General features: G+C 39.0%; 1 protein-coding gene across 6 annotated transcripts in view; it reads right to left on the reverse strand.

The window, feature by feature from the left end:
• Window positions 1–23,839, reverse strand: part of LOC126481645 (glycerol kinase-like) — a 177,250-nt gene that overhangs the window by 44,593 nt on the left and 108,818 nt on the right. For all 6 annotated transcript variants that reach the window (XM_050105554.1, XM_050105552.1, XM_050105553.1 and 3 more), the window contains exons 6-7: window positions 14,078–14,180; window positions 13,815–13,925 (exon numbers count right to left, since the gene is read on the reverse strand). In XM_050105554.1, coding sequence (XP_049961511.1) covers window positions 13,815–13,925; window positions 14,078–14,180 — 214 coding nt within the window. The remainder of the gene's footprint in view (window positions 1–13,814; window positions 13,926–14,077; window positions 14,181–23,839) is intronic.

Here is a 23,839-nt window from a genome sequence, read left to right on the forward strand (position 1 = left end):
GTTTCAGATGATTTTATGCATTGTGCTCATGGGTATGTCCAATGTTTGGGCAATTCTCCATGCACTACACATTTGCACACCACCAATCGTCTCCTCCTGCACTGCTGTGGCCACTGCTTCCTCTGATGTTGAATTAATTTGTTTCCTCCCTCTACCAGGTTGCACACCAAAAGGAACCCGTCTTTTTGAATTTCCGAATTATTTTCTCCACACCCACGGCAGACATTGGACCAACACCTTTTTTCAAACCCTGCAGTGTCTGGAACTTCTGCAGAGTGATGTGTGCCCAGTCATCATTCTTGTAATACAGCTTTACAAGCAGAGCGCGATCCTGCTTTGAGACAGCCATGGTGAACATCGCAGACGCAAAAGGAGGAAAAGCCGTGTACCCGACATGTTTATACCAATTTCAGTGGGTCATGCGCATGACAGGTGTTTTCATTTATGTATTCTGACACATACAGTGCCATATATTGATCAATTTTCACACTTTTTTTTTTTCCTTCTGCCATACGTTTTCCCCCTTCTCCGATAATATTCCATTGCAATTTGATGTCATCCTGACCAGTTACCATTTTTCACCAAAATATTCCAGGATTTAAGAATACAGTAGATGATCTCCTCGTTTGTTTAGATGACATTGAATCTGATAATGTAATAGATATACTATGCCTGTCTGAACATCACATTGTGTCTGATATGGAGAAGGTAAATATCAGTGGTTATAAACTAGCTGCACATATGAGTAGAGAGAATAAGATGAGAGGAGGAGTTGCCATGTATGTCAAAAGTTAGCACTGTGTAAAAAGTTTATATACAAAAAATGTTTTGTCTAGAGCAACATATAGAAGCATGTGCCTGTCAACTTAGACTGAAGGAGGGCTCTTTTATAATTGTAACAGTATATAGGTCCCCTTCAGGAAACTTTCATTTATTCCTGGAAAACTTGGATGCCTATCTGTCAGATAGGGGAAAGGAAATTATTATTTGTGGGGACTTCAATGTTGATTCACTGAAAGAGGGTAATAGGAAGAATGACCTGGAAGTCTTGGGCGGTTCTTTCAATTTGACATCTGTCATTAATTTTCCTCCTCGGGTAGTAAAGGACAGCAGCACATTGATAGATGACACTTTTATAGACCAAATTAAGTTTAAAAACATAAATTCTTGTCCTGTTGAGAATGGCCTTTCTGATCATGGTGCTCAGATAGTTACAGTATATGACATAGCTCCATTCAGTAATTCAAAACTACCCTCCAAAGTTGTGCATTCAATTAATGACTCAACAAATAGAAATTTCAGAGAAAATCTTCAGCAGTTAGAATGGGATGAGGTGTGCAAAGAACTTGATGCTATGCTACTTTAAAATATAACTTATTTCATGATACAGTTGTAAGAGAATTTGAAAACTGTTTCCCCAAGAAAGTAGTTAACTCTAATTATAAGAAACCATGCAAAAAACCTTGGCTTACTAAAGGAATAAAAATATCTTGTAACCACGAAAGGGAACTGTATCTAACAACAGGAAAGAGTAATGACCCATAAACAGCCAAATATTATAAAAATACTGTGGTACATTAAGAAAGGTTATTAAAAAGTCCAGAAGCATGTGCATCATGTCTGAGATTAATACCTCTGATAACAAAATCAAAACAATTTGGAATATTATTACAAGGGAGGCAGGTCAACCAAGAGTACAGGATGACGGCATTACCATCAAAGTGAATGGAAACTTGACAAACAACAAGCCGGCAGTCGAAAACATTTTGAATAATCATTTTTGAAATGTTGTTGAGAAAATATGATCTAAATGTTCATTAGAAGAAGCAAGGCAGTTAATGGAAGAGGCCTTACCCATACCATTTGATACAATTGAAATTCCACCCACCTCTCCTTCTGAAATTAGGAAGATAATAAACTCTCTCAAGAATAAAAGCTCACATGGAATTGATGGCATTTCCAGCAGGATAATAAAAGCTTGTTCCCAAGAAATAAGTGGGATTCTTAGCCACATATGTAATAGCTCTCTGAAGCAGGGTATTTTCCCAGATAGACTGAAGTATGCCATTGTTAAACCACTGCATAAAAAAGGGGATATATTTGATGTCAACAACTACCGCCCAATCTCTCTTCTGACTGCATTATCCAAAATTCTTGAAAAAGTAATGTATTGTAGAGTAGCTTCACACCTTTGTAAAAATTAAGTTTTAACAAAATGTCAGTTTGGTTTCCAGAAAGGTTTTTCAATGGAAAATGCTATATATACTTTCACTAATGAAATATTAAATGCTCTGAGTAACCAGAAGTGATCTTTCAAAGGCTTTTGATTGTGTAAATCATGGATTACTTCTAGATAAGCTCAAGTACTGTGGTATTAATGGGACAGTGCTCAAATGGTTTAAATCATACCTAACTGGAAGAGTGCAGAAAGTTGAAATAAGCAGTTCACATAATACACAAAACATTGGCGATTTCTCAAACTGAGGAACAATTGAGAATGAGGTGCCACAAGGTTCGGTCTTGGGTCCTCTGCTGTTCTTAATATATATTAATGAATTGCCATTCTATATTCACGAAGATGCAAAGCTGGTACTTTTTGCCAATGATACAAGTATGGCTATACACGCAACAGACAAGAATTAACTGGTGAAATTGTAAATGGTATTTTTCAGAAAATCATTAAGTGGTTCTCTGCAAATGGGCTCTCATTAAACTTTGACAAAACACTGTACATACAGTTCCACACAGTAAATGGAATGGCACCATTAATAAATATAGACTTCGATCAGAAATTGGTAGCTAAGGTAGAATATTCAAAATTTCTAGGTGTATGCATTGATGAGGGGTTGCACTGGAAAAAACACACTGAAGATCTGAAACGTTTGAGTTCAGATACTTATGCTATTAGGGTCATTGCAAATTTTGGCGATATACATCTCAGTAAATTAGCTTACCACGCCTATTTTCATTCTCTGCTTTCGTATGGCAACATATTCTGGGGTAACTCATCATTGGGTAAAAGAGTGTTCATTGCATGAAAGTGTGTAATCAGAATAATTGCTGGAGCTCATCCAAGATCATCCTGCAGACACTTATTTAAAGAGGTAGAGATCTTCACTGTAGCCTCACAATATATATATTCACTTATGAAATTTGTTATTAACAATCTGAACGAATTCAAAAGTAATAGCAGTGTACATGGCTACAACACTAGGAGAAAGGATGATCTTCACTACTCAAGGTTAAATCTAACTTTGGCTCAGAAGGGCGTAAATTATGCTGCCACAAAAGTCTTTGGTCACTTACCTAATAGCATCAAAAGTCTGATAGATAGCCATATAGCTTTTAAAAGGAAATTAAAAGAATTTCTTAATGGCAACTCCTTCTAATCATTAGTTGAATTTTTGATATAGTAAGTGGGTAATCTCCCCCTCCCCCCCCCCCCCCCCCCAAAAAAAAAAAAAAAAAAAAAAAAAAAAAAAAAAAAAAAAAAAAAAAATTTAAGTGTCATGTAATATTTTGTGAAATGTAATATCTTGTACAGACTCCTTTTATTAACCTGACACATTTCACATCATTACGTAGTGTCGTATTCATGATCTATGGAACAAGTACTAATCTAATCTAATGTGTTATAACTTTAATTATAGTCATCCTATATATCAGAAAAAGATAGTATGACTTTTCTGCTTCCACCATCACATCTCTCATTTAGGAATCATGATAATGCGATAATAGATATATATGCCTATAGAGGCACGTACACAACTGGAATAGGAAAGAAAATTGCTAATTATTCGTACTAGGTATCCTCCAACATGCACTGCAGAGTGGCTTGTGGGGTATATTTATTTAGATGTGTAAGTCACATGTGAGCTTATTGAACGGAGAACAGAGTACAGAGAACAGAATACCACTCAACCCAAGACCACAGAAATTATTTTGTCATCTTGAATATTATTGGGTAAAGTACAATTCAACTGAAACAGATTTTTACTATCATGAAAATAGATCAAATATAAACAAGCATTTCGTTATTTTTTTTATTAAGCAAAATTTAATTACCTGTAATTTTTCTACCAACCCATCCAACTTATTGATACAGTTTTTCCATTGGTTACAAAATTTGTAATGCCATTTTCAAAACAATTATGAGCATGTGACTGAAACCAGTAGTGAAATAACTGTTGCACCTTTGTGTTGGCCATGAAGCACACTCTACCAGGAACTTACTTGAGTGACCTAAACATATGGAAATCACATGGTGACAAATCAGTGGCTGCAGTCTAGATGTTCAAGGGCGGTACAATTGGATATTGGTCAAAAAATATTGAGATTGTCATGGTGTGAGTTGTAGCATTGCATTGAGGCACCAACACATCTGAATCAGATGCTGTGGCTTTTCCAGCTCAAACTTGGCATAGAAAACTGCATCAGGGGGCAGAATAAATGAGCCAGCATTCTTGCAGGAAAGTTATGAACAGAACAATTTTGCCTGTAGACAACTAAACTACCATCAATGTCCTATCACTGCTCTGCTCCCCCACCATCCTATACTGGCCTTCTTCAATTCGGTGGTACAATAATAGACCAAGTCTCTTGATATGTGACAGTTTTTATCAAAAAAGCATACATTGTGAAAAATGTGCAAGAAATAGTAACATGTGCAGCTCAAAATTCAGTAAATTAATGATTCTACAATCATTCTGAATGATAAATGCTGGATACTTCCATAACTGATTTCCATATCTGAGATATTTCAGGCTCAGATAAATGTCACTTTTTACAAGTTCACAAATAACCTTCATGTTCTACAGTGGGATGCTAGGACAGTGATGGTACAAGTGATCCATATTTTCAACACTCTCTCATTTTCCCCCACACTTCTTATGTGCTTCATATGTGGCCATGAAAACATTCTTCCCCCAAACTGTGGGCATAAATGGTGACAAAATGCATCACTTTTAATGTCCGTGTTTGTAAGAAAATGTATTAGGCCATGTTGCACAGTGTACAACTTTCTCTTGTTTACAGGTGCACCTGCTTTATGCAGGCAGAGCAAAGTATAACAGGATTAATGATCCCCTCCAGACAACTCTTCTGACATAACTATAGATGCTACAGGTCACACGCCCAGTAGGTACATAATTTAAATATGATCATTTACATGTGATTTTTCTCCTAGCAATCAATATCCGAAGTTTAATAAGTGCACAAAGTACTGAGTAAAGCAAAAATCGCAGGGGAAGACCAAGATTAGAACATATGCAACAAATAACTGAGTAAAGTATTCAAGTAAAGTACATAACCAGTTTTAAACAACTATTATTTCTAGGCCCGTCAGTTCTTTCCTACACTTACAGACTTCACATTGTAACAGTTCCAAGAAGAACGAATGAATTAGTTGCTCTCTTATTTAAAAAAATGCTAAATCTCTAAGATTCCGTATCTTCCTCAATAAGTCCGGCTATACAATATGCATGTTCTTGTTTTCATTATTGCCAGCCTTCTGTGATCCAGTAGGGGGAGTTAAGAAGAAATACACTTTCATTTCTGATTATGAGAATAAAATCTGAAGATACATCAGAACTAATAATACTGTAGTTGTCTTTGCTCATTTAGCTGGGAAGTAATCTAACTCAATTGATATTTTACTAATATGCGTATACAGATTATTTGAGCTTTTATTGCTCTACAAGAAGATGCAAACGACAGGGGATTTTATTTCATACTTTCTTTATTTTTCTGGTATATTTCTCCTGAGTTATAAAGTAGAGTCATCCTATGATGTAACTCTGATTGTTCTGTAATTGGTTTGATAATATTGATTTTTCTTGTATCAACAGTTAAGCGTTTCAATAATATGAGAGTCCCACATTAGGAATGTTGGGGGAAAGATACAGCTTCATCAGTCACCTGAAGTATCTGTGAAAACCATATTAAACCCAAGTCTCGATAGCAGCTGTAGGAAGACTAAAACCAATTTGACTCTTTTAAGAGTCAAGTGATTCATCTTGTGCAATCTTAAAGCAATGTCCCGCCAATTCAACTAGACTTTACTCTGATGGAAGGAGAGTTGTTTATACAACTTTAATTAGGCACAGCACATTGAGTGAATTATTTTGTCTGATGACAGGTTTGATATGGCCTGACATAATTTTCTCCCTTCTGTTAATCTCTTAATCTTGGAGTAGGACATACAACAAATGTCCTAAATTATTTGTTGCCTATGTTCTAACCTTTGTCTTCCCCTACAATTTTTGCTTTCCAAAGCTCCCTCTAGCTTCATAGACATTAATGCCTGAAGTCTTTACACATGTCCTGCAACCTATCTCTTCTCTTAGTTAGTGTTTACCATATACAGTAGGCGAGGGCAAGATGGCAGCCAAGTGATAAGCATGATTATAGTGCTTGTCAAAATATAAGTTTTGATCATATTTTCTGATTGTATTTTTTTTCTTTTCTGTCTGTTTTACATTCTAAGTACCTTCTGCAGTATATTTAGTGGGTATTATATCATAAGTTTTCTCTTATACTGAAGTTCCGATAGTTGTTTTCTGTGTCTACTTTGGTTTACATACTAAACTCAATGCTTGTAATGAACTCTGTACAGTCACATGTATTGCACATATTTTTATAAAAAAATCTTGGCTGTGAATAGCTGCACTAGTGTCTTTTTTTTCTTGTCACACAATGGGAGATTTGACATCTCTGTGTTAGACTTATGAAACATCTCAAGTTGTTTTAAATTTCTATTAGAATCTACTACTGTCAAATGTTTGTGTATGTACGTTTAACCTTATAGAACAACCTTGCGTCTGAATTACTGAACTTGCACTAGGTTACATTCTCTTCATTGTGAAATAAATATAATAGATGTCACAATATTGCTTTAGTACTTCACATTTAAATTTCTTTTTCTTCACTATAGATATTATTTGACCATAAATGGAGACTGTGGGAGCTGTAGTAATGGCTTCACTGGGGGGGGGGGGGGGGGGGGGGGGCAGGGCAGGGGAATGTAGTGGAGAGGACTATGGGAAGGTCGCAAAGGCCCTCTTCTGAAATTGTAAAATATGCTGCAGGAATTGGTTAATAGAGGAGCAAGAAGGGAAGATGTGTGCTTTTCATGCACAGTTGGATTGAGCTAGGACAGAACTAGGGAGGATCAGGAAAGATAGAAGTGATGGGTGTGGTTTGGAACTGGCAGTTTGTAGGAGGAGTAAACAGTCATACAGTTTTGTTCTGATGACCAGCAACAGGTTCCAGCTGCCTGAGCTCAGTGGAAAGCTTTGAGATGGTGATGGAGTGGGATATGTGCAGTAGACTCTGCCCATTAGTAGTAAGGATAGGAAAGGCACAAATATTAAGAAAACAAGACTACTACTGCTAGGCAGCAGTCATAGCAGAGATGTTGGCCGTCCATCACAGGAGAAATTAGGGGAGTAGTATCAGGTCATCAGCATTTTCAAGCCGAGTGCTAGGCTGGATCATGTAATAGAGGGTAGGCAGCCTTTGTGTAATGATTTTTCAAAAGATGACCAGGTAGTGATAGTGGGTGGGGCAGGGACCAGATTGGACAGATGTAAGGTGTACAATGTAGATGGTGACCTGCATAAGATTGCTTACCTAAATGAAGGCACCGAGCTGTGGATAGGCAAAGGGCAATGCAAAGCAGTTCAAGAGATCAGAAGCCTTGAAGCGGACTAGAAGGAAACAGCTTATCGCAAATCTCCGGAGTCTAATGAGAAGTTATGGAGAGAGCACATGACTGATCGGAAATGATCAGGAGGTGAGGAATATATGGATTATGCAAAAGAAGAAGAAAAAGGAAAGACAGGCTGCAGAGAGGAGGAAGAAGGATAAGCTGAAAGAGAGAGAAGTGGGCTTGTAAGTAGTTAATTTGTTCCTGCAGGATGGCAGACTACCATTAACATAGTCAAACTGGCCAGTCCTGGGTAGAGTAGGGAAGAATGTCACAGAGGAGATGATGGTCTTTTGAGTGGGGAGATTGAATTACTTGTAGATGACATCATAGTATGAGTTCCTGAGAATTTAAACTAGGCACAGAGTAATGACATTGTTGAAGTTAAGGTGAAAACTGTAGAAGTACCAGCTGTGATATCAAGTGAACTCATGGAGTTTGAGGCAGCCAGAACTAGTGTGGGCTGTAGCAAAGTGATTAAGTGTGGAGATTGCAACATGAGTGATTTAAGTGCAGCAGTATGAGCCCCGGTGGGATTTAACAGATGCTGTGTTGAAGCCGGAGAGCTTGGGCCAGATGCACAAGAGAGTGCATTGTCAGTGATTTTTGCTTCTTGCAGGGTGGAACTGCAGATGGTGGTGTTGTTTTAGATACTAAAGGGAATGTACAAGAAGTTGTTGATAGTTGGGCAGGTGTTGTGTCAGAAATGGTACAAGCACACGTATTTTCTCAGAAGCAATTTGAATGGAGGTAAAAGAAGAGGTGATGAGTTAGTAGAGTGGACAATCTAGTTGACAGGGCTGAATCTGTTAAAAGAGTGTCAGCCAGAGGTTAAGAAGATAGCATGAGTGCAAGTACTGGGTCACAGCCTTTTAGGGCAAGCAGATGATGTGGACAGCAAGCTGTTTACAGCACAGTCACTGTCTGATACATGCAAGGAGTATGCAGCGGGTGAATGGTACAATGCAAGTCTGAAAATAAACATTCTGACTGAATATCATGCCAGATTTAGCATTTGATGACAGAAAGCTGTTGCCAGTGAAGAGCTGTCACGAGGAGTTTCTGTTGTACAAGACAAACTAGTTATACTATGTACAAATGAAGTAAGGCACAATTGGTGTGGTATAGTGCCACCAGCCACCAGGAAGTTATTTTGGGTGAGCAGGAATACCAGAAAATCAATTTACTTTGTGATGAGCACTACAGTGGGAGAGATAAGTAGAATTACCTGTCAATGTGTTGTGAATGGTAATGGTGTATGTGATTCTCTTGTGATAATAGTTTTGGGAATATGGTTCCTTGGGAGGTATAGGGGAGAACTGTTAGGGGAGAACTGTTCCCATAAGGGAAACGTTCCAAAGGTTACTAAAAAAAGGGTTAAAAATTACAGTTAAAAAACTACAGGATAAACAGACAAGATGCCAAGTGTAAGAGTTTAATCAAACCAGTCCATGTTTTATTGAGGTGAAACATTAAGGTAATTTATTAAGAAAGAAAGAATGCCATTTTTGCTTTGTAAGTGTGGAAGGGACAGTTAAAGGCTGGTTGTGCATAAGCACGGCAAGAGGTCTAGCAGTGAAATATCCCTTGCAATATCTGAGTTAATGCGCAGGGCAAAAGACCCTTGAGTGATGATGTGAGATTTAGCAATACAAGGAAAGATTCCAAAGTGATGATAGTCAAAGTAAATGTGTGAGAATTGTAGTAGTAAAAATACATAAAAAGAAGAATTTCAAGTGCTTGAGGAACATGGAGTGCAGCCATAAAGGTCAATGCATTAAGTTTACAGCATTTAAGAATAACCAGTCTAGTAGCATGTGCTGATTTTATAGGTCAAGGGTGGACATAGTTATGAAAGAGAATCAGTCCTGATTATGTCCCAGACAGCTGGGTCTTCCCCATGGAGGGGGGCAGTGTAGTATCACTACCCACTTTTTAGTGAAATTAGTAATACAGAGAGGAAAGTCACCACAAAGTATTGTGGTAGCAACCACAGGCCAGGAAGTGCAGTGTGGTGACATGTGGGTCAGAATAACCTGTGTGCAAAAGGATCGTGTGTCACGCTAGCCATACTCAGTGGAAACTTGCCCTACGCAACGGTAATAGCCAAAGGAGGGACAGCGATGTCACCACACCAGAACAAGACCCTTGTTGTGAGTTACGTGACCAGGTGCCAGATCATAATGCAATGAAGGCACTTCACAGCCATTTAAATAGGTTCAAGGTTTGAGACAGATTGATTCAGGGTACAGCAGCACCACCATGAGTCCAGGACCACTTCAGACAGCAAGAAGACTGGGCACTGCCAGCTGCCACCATTGGTTCAATAACAGGATGGGCCAGCCATCACCAGCACAAGGTATCTTTGTGGGAGTTGATGCCACAGCACCACTGAACTGCTGTCCATGCATGTCATTGCCAGACTACCGCCAGAGGGCAGAGGTGGTGCCCTGTCCATAGCAGCCGCCACCCTCCTCTGCAGTGGGCACGTGTGTGGGGCCTGAGTCAGTGAAAGCAGCAAAAGCAGAGGAAGGCTGCTGTTGTCAACTTCATGGCCACCAGTCATCACTTGGTCTGATATCAACATAGCAAGGTGTCTCAGCTGGGCGGAAGCAGCTGTCCATGACCCAGTGCTGGATGGGGTCGCTGGAGTGACGTGTGTTTTCTTACTAATGACGTAATGAGTATTGAAAATTAATAAAACATTTCTCTTGGTCAGCAGTGTGTCTTTAGGGCCACTGGGAAATCACCACCACCAACAACTCTGCCAAGTGCCATATGCACTCTAGACCATTTTCAAACTGTGTCATGTGCTGGTAATACTGTCTTACACAACTATGTGGCATCTCCCCATCCTTTACAGTGATCACTCAACATCTGATGCCATTCACAGTCCTCACATCTGCTTACAGGTTTGATACCATTACTAAACACAAACAATACTACTGCACTCTATTGGTCATTTTGTTTGTCACAGAGAATTGCAACTGCAATCATTTACATACCTGTCAACGGTGTGTCCATGTACCTGCTCATAATGGACTCATTTATGAATTTACACTGACATCTGACCATGTCCTCTGTATGCTTCACTGTTTTGTTAGGCAGCAAATATAACACACCATCATCTGCAGCAACCAACTGATATCCACTGCTGTATAAAAGCCTCCTCCAGACATTTTCATGCATTACAGTGTTCAGGACATGAATCAATGTTACTTTTGCCTGTCTTCTAATGTCATCTACCTACTGTCCAAAAGTTTGTACTCTAGGTATTTTCTCATTTCTTGGAACTCAGGAAAGAAATTCCTTTGGCAACCTACCGTACAAGTTCCTGAGTACTGTCCAGCCAACTTCCACTTTTTTAATCATTATGATAGTTGTCTCTCATTCTAATCTGTTCCCTAATCCATTTATTTGCATTCCTGTCTCTCCTAATAATTTGCAACATGTGTTTTCCATAAGTCAAAGAGCCACCATCAAATTTTGGATAATCTTTCTTTTAAAAGATCATGGCCACTGTTATGAGTCAAAACAGTTAATATGAAGTTCTTGATAATGTTCAGTTTCATTACAATAAAAGCTTCATTTTGAATATTTATTTAATTTACCAACAGCACTCAGGGTCAGATTTACTTTTTATTGTTTTTGTGTCCATCCAGTGATAGTAACCACTTGCCAGTAAGAAATTCCAATAGTAACAGCCTGTCACCAACACATCTGTAGTGACAAGCAGTCCCTCTTGAAGTATACCAAGGGTCTCACTGAAGTTTTCACAGACCTTAATTACCCTCCCAACAGAGTACAGAAACAGAACTCCTGTACCTTATCTCTCACGTCAACCCCCACCTCCCAAAGTTCCACTGCCCAGCCAAAGAGGAGCATTGCTGTCATGACTCAGAACCACCCAGGACTGGAGCAAATGAATCACATTCTCCACCAGAGTTTTGACTATCCCTTGCACAACCTGAAATGAGGAATGTCATACCCACTATCCTTCCCACCTCTCGCACAGTACTATTCCACTGCCCACCAAACCTACACAATATCCTTGTCCATCCCTACACAACCCCTGCTCCAAACCCCTTGCCTCATGGCTCATATCCCATAATACACCTGGATGCAAGACCTGTCCCATACATCCTCCCACCACCACCTACTCCAGTCTGGCCACAATCATCACTTATACCATCATCTGATCTATAAGCTAAGCTACAACCACTGTGCTGAGTTCTACATTAGCATTACAACCAACAAGTTGTCTGTCAGCATGAATGGCCACTGACAAACTGTGACTAAGAAACAGCTGGACCACCCATCTACTGAGCCCACTGCCGAACACATAACCCTCTTAGCCTCAACCTTTGTCAGACATTGTCCTACACCCACCTATCCCATTCCTTGTTCCCACTACATCCATACACATGCCTCTATTTCACCAAGGCACCCACAGTCTTTTTACTTCTCTCCTTTTCCCCTGCCCCCCCCCCCTTCCCTCTTGCCATCTGTCTAACCTTCCAACTGCACCTAGTTGCCCTACCCTCTCTCCACCTCACCCCTATAGGCTCCCACAGGCAGTACTTTACCATACCCCATACCCTACCCCTACCCTGCTATCCATCCTCCTTGCCCCCGCCACCCAGTTCCTTCTCCCATCATGCGCTGATGCTTGCAATATGACCTCCCAGAGACAGTGGTCGTGTGTGTGTGTGTGTGTGTGTGTGTGTGTGTGTGTGTGTGTGTGTGAGTGAGAGAGAGAGAGAGAGAGAGAGAGAGAGAGAGAGAGAGAGAGAGAGAGAGGCTGCTTCTGCCTGCGTTTGTGAGACAGCATCTCCGCTGTATGATGAGTAGCAAATATCTTTTTCATAATATTGACATTATTCCATCCTGGGTTTCTCATTGTCAGGTATAAAAGTTGATCATATAGAGTAAGTCCATTAAACTTGCTTGGAGAGGCACTGCATACTGCAACAGCAGACATCAGTTTTGCCACTTTAGCTGTTAGAGAGATCACAAAAACCATTACTTTTGTGAAATGTATGGCATAATTGCCAGTTCGTAGAAAATTGTGACTAAAAAGATTATTTTTTCCTTTTATTATAACTAAGAACAATTACTGATTTTATTTTTACAATGACAGGTGTTAGCTGTTTTATAAAGCTTCTGATGCAACACTGCTCTGCAGATGGCTGTAGAGCACATAAAAATCCAGTCATTACTAAAATAAACCTATGACTCTATCCAGATAAAATACAAGAAGAAAAAATCATTAGCTCATTTAAGAGCAGTAGCTCTTCTGACTTTGATGGTGTTTCAGCCAAAGCACTGAAATATTGTGCCAACTTTATAGTGTCCTACTTGAGTTACCTTTGTAGTCAGTTAATGTATCTTTCCTGGAGCCCGAAATATGTAGTGGTGAGACCTATTTATTAAAGTTGAGCTATGCAAGTAACCTCTAATTATAGACCAACTTCACTCTTGCCATATTCTTATATCCCAAGACATTTAATTCCTAATGGTTTTTAAGTTAATAATTAATAAGAATGAAATTAAGAACAATTGTAAAATTCACAGCTACAAAGCTACAGGTAAAAATGATTCCCATACAGACTTTGCAGCCATGTCTAAGATTCAGAATGGAGTATCATATTCTGGAGCAAAAGTCTTAAACAGAAATCAGGAAGGATATTTGTTTTTCCAGGTATTCAAACATGATGTGTAACAGTGTCCTTCTATGACTAAACCAAATATTTGAATTTCCCTAAAATAGTTATATAAAAGTAATGTAGAAGGGTTATTTTCATAATTATCAATATGACTGAGTTGCCTGTAGTCACTGCCGATTGTTAGTATACTTTACACATACAGGCTGCTGAGGCTGCTTCTGCCTGTTAATCTATAACTAGATATATTTCTCATCCTTTAAGGCTCTCCTTTATGATTTGATTTACAGGACATGATGAGAATGAACAAGTGTGAGTGTGAGTGTGTGTGTGTGTCCAACAATTCCAGATCAAGACCTTCTAGTGAATATCTTTAGTTTGAAAGAGTTTGTTGCATTTTTTGACAGTTCCTACACTACAATATTTATTTTTTTGAGGATGTTTACCTTAGTCCCAGTGTTATACAGAAGAAAACATCCAGTACCATAAGTGCATTTTGCTTGTCCTTCTTTTAGACACATCTGACCAAGCAATGCAGACTGTTGATCACCTAGACACTACAGAAAAATATAAACCAATGGTTATAAAAAGGAATGTTCTGATCTTACCAAAATAATACCTTAGCTAAAATATAAAAGAAAAATAAATTACCATTTCTTGACTATTATAATTTAACATATGAAACATGCATGTAATATTAGCTACCCACTCCAGATATTGGTGTTCCTTTTAGTGGTCCATCAGATATGTGTCCATAAATTTCTGAAGAACTGTGTATTGCAGGTAAAAGGTTTATTGGTATGTTGAAAAATCTGAAATCAATTGAAACATTCTTAATTTCCAGTAATTAAATGTGTTTGTGTGTGTTTGAGGAGATTATTAAACCTAAACTGAAGAAATGAAGAGGGAACAAGTGTTAATGAAAAATATTTGAACCACCTTTCTTTAACACATGACATTGTGCTATTAGCATCAGGTGCAGATAAAATTTAACACTTACTGGAAAAAATTATCAAAACAGTTTGAAGGTAGGCTTAAAAATCAATTTCAATATGACTAAAATAATGTATAATCAATATATGAAAAATATTAGTAGCACAAAAAAAGCAATCAATGACTTTTTGTATAAAACCAATTGAAGACAATGTCTAAACGAACAGAAAAAAAAATGAGCAGAAAAGTATAAATAGTCTGCAGTGCAGTGGGTAAATCAAAAACCAGAAAGTGATGTTAAAATCAATTTGATTGACACACTACCAGATAGCGATACTGTTGGGAATGCAGGAGGATGGCGTAGGTTGTCTTCTATCAGAAAGATTCCCAACAATTAGTAGTAAAATGATATTTATTAAATATGAAGAAATACTCAACTTAAATGATACTGCTTCATGTGAAATGTCCAGAACAAATAGATGTTTGAAATTATTACAAGTCCTCTAAAATATTAAAGTCCTGCCATGTGCCTCTGAGAGATGCCTATGTAGTGTCCATGGCTGGCCTATGATGGCTACAGAGCTTAAGTCTCAAAGACAGTGGACAAACAATGCAGCTTGTAGACTCGGTGGTAACTGGAGACTGTAAACAGCTTGGTGTACTATTTGCAGTAGCTCAGTGCTCCAGTATTTAAAACGGCATCAAACAATCACTATCCACACACATGACGGCCATTGGTTGGCAGCTGCTGCCCCTGGTGGACTTCGATACAGTTTGTACTGCCAACCCATGCAGCTGCCATGTTATGAGTGTTTCAAGTGCGGCTTATCGACTGTGGTGTGGTACTCTCTAAAGTCATGCATACTGTCACCACAGATACCAAGATAGATAGCATTGATGATATTATGCAGAGCAGACACTTACTGATATGGAATTACACAGGCTGAGGCCACTACAAGGGAGTACAATGTGTAGTCCCACTGACATGCATATTGTAGAAAGGCAGCCAAATCCAACATTCCACACTTGGTTCATAGCGTCTTATGAAGCCAGTAATAACCTCCATTCAGTTTTCTATGATTATGATGCTGCTGTGTTCATAGCTGTGTTCTTGTTCGCAATTGGACTGTTAATGGGTGGACTATAATGACTGGGCTAATGATTCATTTAAGAGTGGTTTACAGGCTATGTATTTTTGCTTATTTGTGACAACCCTGTATGAAATAAATTCCATTTTATTCATAGTTTAACTAAACTCAATGACCCAGTGATTAGAAATGATTAAAGCTGTATCATGATTAATGACTGTGTCCAGTGACACAATATAATGGAAAGCCAGTCAAAGACAATGTGTAGTTCAGTTAGAAATGGGGAGATGCATATTTGCCACTAATAGCAAATACAGGAAACAAGCAAATGGAACAGGGAGTAGACTAGAGTAACAGACATAATTCTTACTGTGACAAAAAGAAAACTGAGGTGGGAGGAACATGTAGCCAGGTGTTAATTCATTCATACATGTATCGTGCTCTGTAGGTCCCATTAAGATGCAGAACCTTAGAGGATGTAGAGTGAGTCAAGGTATACATTAAAACAAGTAAATCACAGAGGCTTAATTTATACACTATGATAATTAGAAAAATCACTATACTATACTGCTTAATACTATTCATGCTATGCCACTTCAATTTAAAAGAAAGCTGCTGTTGCCAGTTATATTAAATATCAGCTCAGTATCTTCCAAAGGTAGCTGAATATTTACTCAATTGGATTTGTATTTTCAGCAGAAATAGTTATCTGTATCCATAAATACATAAGTCTTTATACACTCCTGCTTGTAGAAAGTGAAACACTCAGAAGCAGAGATCTGCAACATGCCACGATAAGGAGATGTGCAGGACAGCAGAACCATAATAAGTGATTTAAATGGCAGAGAGATGGTGAGACATACATCCAACAGCATCCTCATTTATGTGAACAGACAGGGACAGTTGGGGAAGAGCCACCGTACAAAGTGGAAACACGTAACCAAGTGCCAATATGCCTCACTGACATCACAGGGTGGAATAGAATGATTGGTATCCGGGAGGTGGGGCTGTCATTCCGTGACACTGCGGCTTGTACAGGGCATGCTACTTCAGTGGTGAGGCTTGTGTGGAACCTGTGGAGTGAAGAAGGTTGTTCACAGTCCCAACAGGATACCGGATGACATAATGTGACAACAGCTTGAAATGACTGCCATCTTGTCCGCTTGGCTCTGATAAACAGAACAGCTCCAGCCACAGTGCTGGCGCAATGTTGGAGCACTGCAACAGGTGTGAACATGTCTCCATTGATGGTTTGATGCCATCTTCTGCAGGCTGAACTGGTGGCACACCGGCCATTCAATTGACCAGAACCCACTAACATCACAGATGGCAATGGGCATGTGAACACCTACACTGACATGCTGAGAGGCAAAATGTAGTGTTTATGGATGAGTTGCACTTCAACTTGTCCTACAGTGATAGCCACACATGCGTTTGACACCACCGTGGTGAACACAATTGAGCAAACGATGTTGCTGAGCAGTATAGTGGACAAATGTCAAGTGTGATGGTTTGAGACACATTGCCTATAACGTGCAATCTCGCCTCCCGCATCCTGAGGGTAATTTGAACAGCTACCATACATCAGGAGGGTTTTATAGCCCAAGGCACTGCCCCTCCTGCAGGTCATTCCACATGCCACATTTCAGCAGAACACTACCTGGCTGCATGTAGTGAGAAGTGTGCAAACCCTCTTCACAGAATGACAGTATCACTGCTTCCCTGGCATTCCCATTCACTGACATGTCACTCAACAAACATGTTTAGGATATGGTCAGTCAGCAACTTGTTCATTCATGTCATCCTGGAGCCACAGTTGATGCTTTGTGGATGCTTCTACAAACCATGTGGCAGAGTATTCCCCAGCATATTCATGTGCTCTTTGAGCCTGTGCCACAGTGCCTAGTGGCTCTGATTGCAGCACGAGGTGATGTACTCGGTACTGAATTTCCACAGTCACAGTGCATATATAGGTCTATAATGGTAATCATTTGTGTAGTGTCATGACCCTTTTGGTGAAATAAATTTCTCTGTGATCACATCTCTCAGTTTTGATGTATCACTTTTTCAAAGTGTAGTGTATAGTACAATATATATAGTCTTTAAATATGTCTGCTTGTGTCTGTATATGTGTGGATGGATATGTGTGTGTGTGTGTGCGCGAGTGTATACCTGTCCTTTTTTCCCCCTAAGGTAAGTCTTTCCGCTCCCGGGATTGGAATGACTCCTTACCCTCTCCCTTAAAACCCACATCCTTTCATCTTTCCCTCTCCTTCCCTCTTTCCTGACGAAGCAACTGGGGGTTGTGAAAGCTCGAAATTTTGTGTGTGTGTTTGTGTGTTTTTTATTGCGCCTGTCTACCAGCGCTTTCCCGTGTGGTAAGTCATGGAATCTCTGTTTTAATATATTTTTCCCATGTGGAATGTTTCTTTCTATTTTATTTATATCTACTAATATATTCATTTTAATTTTTTGGATACACTCCATTTAAAATAATACATTGAAAACCTTTCACTCCACAGTCAAACTAAAAGCAGTTATGACTTTTGTGATTTCATCAAACATAACCTCAGTCATGAGTCATGATGTAACATCATTCAGTCTTCATCGACACTTTGATGCCCACTTGGGACAGTGCATCCCAAGTTACAAGCATGTCTCAAGTTATCAATTAAACTCATAAACTTTTATATATTTTCTGTACTGAACTTCTGAAAGGACACATTGTACATAAATTTTATTCTTAATTTCATTGCAGAAAAAATTGATAAATTACCACACTCCGTACCTGTTGGTACCTGGACTTAAAATGCTTTTATGGATGAAAATTTGGAAAAAGCAATGGCACTTGTAAAAGCTGGATCACATTATAGGAAAGCAGCTGATAAATATGATATTAATAAGTCAAGAACTGAAAGACACATAAAAGGAAAAAAAGACCAGAAATTTGACTGAGCATATGTTTTAATCGAAGAAGACAAAAATATATTGATAGAGTACATCAATGTATCTTCAGATTGGGGTTTTCCTTTCACATAATTTGACATTCATTTGATAGTAAAGTCTTTTCCTGGCCAAAAGGTTGTACTAAAGAAATGATTCAAGAATAATATGCCTGGAAAAGCACGGGTTCTTGGGTTCCTCAAACAGAAGATAAGATTTACCGAATCCCTGTGTTGAAACATCAAGTGTTCCAGAGCAGAAGTATTGAATGCAAACATAGATGAATATTTTAAATTAGAAACTTCTTTGCCTGGTGTCTTTCCAGAACTGACAGTGAACTATAACAAAATGAATACCACTGATAAAATTATAACCATACAAGGATGTCATCATTCAGAGGAGATAGTTGACCATTGTCAGACTAGTTTGTGTGTCTCCACCACATATAGTATATCAAGCAGAAAACATGTACAATTTATGGACTGTAAGGTGACCCAAAGGTATGCCATAAAACTGAAAAAAAATGAATGGTTCAATTTTTACTCTCTTTTTTTGTTTAGGTCTTGGTGCTTTGCCAAAAGTAATGAGACTTTTTTTTTTTTACCCAGGACATTAAAAATGAAGTGGGTTGAAGTTTGAAATCAATGGAAATCCAAACATGGAGGAACAATGCCTCAAGATAACATTCCTAGATTGCTCAAGGTGTATCCTGATGGCTCGTCCAAACTGTGCCCCTGGGGCGCTAGCACCTGTGATCGCCCACGGCCAGCGCCCCAGGCGAATTCGTGTGTTGTCGCAATGGCCAAGCCATATCGTTTAGCTGGCTGTGCGGACCGCCCGCCGAGCCTCACTATGCCCCTGTACATGCGCTTCTTACGGACGACAGACCGCCCGCTGCACCAGCAGTGGTCAAAAGCATTGATACGAAACAATGCCATTAGTCAACAGACGTAAGGCTACAGTGGATTGAGATGTACGGTCAACAGCAGCAGACAAAAAGAAAGAGGAGCGGCATGTCCACACTATTTAAAACTGAGTGGGAAATTAATTTCCTTTGTACTACTGTTGAAAATCCTGCCAAGTATTTAGTATGTCATCGGAACCTCATGTATTTAAAAAAAGTACTCGACTGAACGGCACTTTAATACCTGTCACAAATATCAGTTTGAAAATTTGTCACAAGAGGAACGCCAGTGAAAGCTTGAAGGACTGAAATAAAATTTCAAGCAGCATCACTGTGAACTAAGTGTTTCCAATCGTATGACTCTTTATTATTTATAAAGATGACAAATAAAACTATATTTTATAATCTAATATGTCACTTTGCAATGTGCCAGTAATCGAATATCAGATTGTCAGCAACAAGGAACATTTCTTTTCGGTTAATTTTTATATTTGGGTTGCATTAAATCGCGTTGCACAGACATAAGAAGTTTCAGGTGCATGATTTTTTGCCACTTTCTGAAAAACCTTCACAAACACTCTCTCGGGCAGCAAAGTGTCATTAAGAGTCATTCTTTGTTTTTGTATATTTGTGTTTTTATGGATAGGAAAACATATATTGTAGTTTCATCAATGTTTTCAATTAATTAAAACACAAATATTCCAATAGATAAAAATTTATTTTGCAACCACATTTCGCTGTTCTCGCCAGCGTCTAAGGCTGCTTTTCAGAGGAACTGGGGGAAAATGCACCTAAAACTATTTTTTTTTTTAGTTTTTATTTGAGTTTCAATGAATGAAACAATTAATTGTTAAAATGATAAAAGTGTTTTAAAAAACAGCATTGTACAAAATTAATTGTATGTTCTTTTTTGCTGTAGTAGGAGCAGGAAACAGGTGGGCAAAGTTTGCGCGCAAGCTACAAATGCTGGCTGAGAATTGCAAAAGCAGGGAAACCCTTTGCGGCTGGGAATCTCATCAAGGATTGCCTGGTCATCTCGGCGGCTTGTATTTGTCCAGCAGACCTCACGGAAAAATTTGAAAAAATAGCTCTTTCCCCTCAAACTGTTGCTCGCTGAGTTAAAAATATGGCCTCAGATATGAGCAGTAATTAATGGAGAGAGCGGCAAACTTCATTTCATTTTCCATCGCCCTTGACGAGTCTGCGGACATTACAGACACATCTCAGCTCGTCATATTCATTCGAGGTGTCGACAACAATCTGCGTGTCACAGAAGAATTTCTCGACCTTATGCCATTAAAAGACACAACCACGAATTAGGATATTTTTCTAACCGTAGAAAACATGTTAGAGTCAATGGGTTTAAAATGGGAATGCCTGACCAGTGTAACAACGGATGGAACCCTTGCGCTATGAGGGATACACACTGTTTTTCTGAGTTTTGTCAGGTCAAAAATGGCTGAAGTTGGCTGTTCCTAATTCGCGGCAATCCATTGTCTGATACACCACCAGGCACTTTGTGCGAAGATTGCCAACATAAAAAAATGGTATGGGTGCAGTTCTTCAAATGGTTAATTATCTGCGATCGCATGGACTCACACATCACCAATTTAAAGAATTTCTGGCTGATATTGAAGAGGAATACCTGGACATACCCTACCACACTGAAGTAGATGGCTGAGCAGAGGAAAGGTGCTTCATCGGTGTTTCTCCTTGAGGGGCGAAATAAATACCTTTTTGGAAATGAAAGGACATCCAGAAGAATTACTTTGTGATCCTAAGTGGGTGGCGAATTTGGATTTTTTGAGTGACCTTACTGGTCATTAAAATACTTTGAACATTTCACTCCAAGGTGAGCATCACTCTGTTGTTGATTTAGTGCAGTCAATTCAAGCATTAAAAAAAACTTATTTTGTGGGAAAAACAGTTGCGAGAGAAGAATTGTGGACACTCTCCTGCACTAAACAGCATTGAAGAAGATGTGGATTTTTCAGATTATGTTCAAATCATTTGTGAATTATAAGAACAGTTTGAAAACAGATTTTTGGAGATAAGTAAGCTTCAACTGGCCTTAGATATATTTGTTCGCCTGTTTTGCCTTCGGGCAGAGGACGTCTCACAAGTGCTTCAACTAGAGCTGATTGACCTGCAATGCAATATCCGCCTGAAGGACCGCTTTCTTACGTGTAAAACTTTGGATGACTTCTATAGCTGTCTTCCATGAGAGAAATATCCTCTTTTGCACAAGCACGCGGCTAAAGTTCTCTCAATGTTTGGCTCCACGTATATTGGAGAGCGCTTTTTCTCTCTTTTAAAGCTTGCTAAAACTACGAACTGTTCATTACTTGGCGATAAAAATTTGGCTAATTCTTTGAGGTTAGCAGTCTCACAGAATGTTGTTCCAAGCCTAGTCAAAATCGTTTCCTCGAAAAAGAAAAACGTGTAAAATGTTAACTGTCTTCTTTAACAAAAATGACTGTAAGAATTAAAGTGTTTTATAACCTTAATTCTATTTTTAATAAGTTTTCAAACTTGGTCAGTGAAAATTATTATATATAAAACAGCAAACTAAGCATCTGATTTCTAAACTCTGAAAAGGGATACAAAAAGCTGTAGCATGAAGTACAACAAAAAATATATACTTGTAACTACTAACAGTAAGAATGAGACTCTATATTCCTTACATAAAATTATTTCTAAAATAGAATATTTATGACTATATATTTTTCAGAAGATGCCTATTGTACATATGACGAGTGTGCTTGTGTAGTACTAATAGAATCAACCTGGGGTCAGAAAACTACTAAGCTGTTCTTCGATTCTTGTTTTGGATATTGTTTCCTAAAGCTTTGCGCAGTAATTCTGCCACACGAACATTAGTTGTTGCCTAGACAGTAAATGGTTTGCTTGTTTCACTGCTCATTGACCTCTTTTACAGAGGTGCGCCTCCTCTGTTATTTTGTTTACGTTGGATATGACCGCGGGACAGTCCAGAGCAGTGCTGTGCGTTCTCACTCGTTCCGCAGCTCTCTCTCTCTCTCTCTCTCTCTCTCTCTCTCTCTCTCTCTCTCTCTCTCTCTCGTTCCTATGGCGACACTAGCGACACACGGTTGCGGATGGGGTGCTGAACTACACTGCCTTGTGCCCACAGGGCGCGGGCACACCCGCCAGGTGCAATTCTTGGATGAGCCTGGCTTAGGAATTGCTCAAGGCATATCTTGACAGTGTAGGCAGCAATTGATCTATAGAAGAAAACATCAAAGGTGGTTTTGGAGGAATTGGAATTTATTCTCTAAATAAAACTGACGTGCTGAAGAGAATACTGACTACTGAAACACAACATGAAGTTGGACGTCCACAAACTTGGAAAAAAGCCTCCACCAACTACCTGCAGGATTGTGTGCAATAGGAACTCAACCTCTGAAGAAAAGGAAGATGAAACTTAACATCTTACCTGTCAAAAGCACTGATTCTTTTATTCTCTCTGATGATTAGCAAGAGGAATTAAACCTCAGAGAGTAAGAAAAGACATCTGAATGTTATATGGTTATAATGAACGTGAATGGGACATTTCATTGCATGATCAGAGTTATGGGTTGGGTGACTGCTTGTCAGATAGTGAACTAGAAGACATTGGAACATCTGTACAACTGCTCATGAAGCCAAATGATGACACAGATAAAGCTTTTAGAATAGAAAGTTTATTTATTGATTCTTTTGCTGTTGCAAAATTTGAATGCCAAAACATAAGTGCAAGAAAAAAAGGCAGCTACGGGTAGTAGAATCAAAAAGCTCATCGATCAAGTGATACCCCATTGTGATGCCATCCCTAGTGAATGTGGCCTCATTAGTGAACAACACATAAGCTGGGGCATGCACATCTGTCACTTCATTGTAGAAACCACTTTGCGAAACACATGTGCGCAGGATATTCATCGGTGCTGTAACTGCATCCTTTAGAGATGGAAGGCATGTAAGGGCTCAGTGTTCAAAGCACGCTGGACACTGCTATGAACATTCTTAAGTCTGAGGCAGTGTCACATATGCTGGTGCTTAGATTAATTCAATGGCATCCAACACATCTTCTCCCTAATGACTGAATGCACCAATCATAGCATGCCTTCTTAATGACACATACTTGCACAAATTTTGATACAAACAAACTGTGGTGTGGTTGATGTATATCTTGGAAGTATTCTCAATAAAGGAGTCCTCCAGATTGTCCACTGCACTCAGCTATTCCTTACATTAGATGCATGTCTGTAAGCTCACAATTCACATTCCATTCCATGCTCCTCATATGCTGGCTAGTGCTTGACTGAGGAAATCCTCTGTTCCCAATGAGTACTCTCATCTACAGCACTATCTAGCAGCATTCCCCTCCAGTACCCTCACACATAGCACCACCTAGTGGTGTTCCCTTCCAGTGCTTTCATATACAGCACCAACAAGCAGCATTCCCCTCCAGTACTTTCGTGTACAGGATCACCTAGAGGCATACAACAACGTTTGCAGCTATGGGTTGCTATGTAATTCTCAATCCTTATGACATGACCCACCTCCCCTACAAATTTGTCACATTGTATTTGGGATACCTTGTATA

The sequence above is a fragment of the Schistocerca serialis genome, chromosome 5 (genome assembly GCF_023864345.2).
Source record: "Schistocerca serialis cubense isolate TAMUIC-IGC-003099 chromosome 5, iqSchSeri2.2, whole genome shotgun sequence".
Classification (NCBI taxonomy): domain Eukaryota; kingdom Metazoa; phylum Arthropoda; class Insecta; order Orthoptera; family Acrididae; genus Schistocerca; species Schistocerca serialis.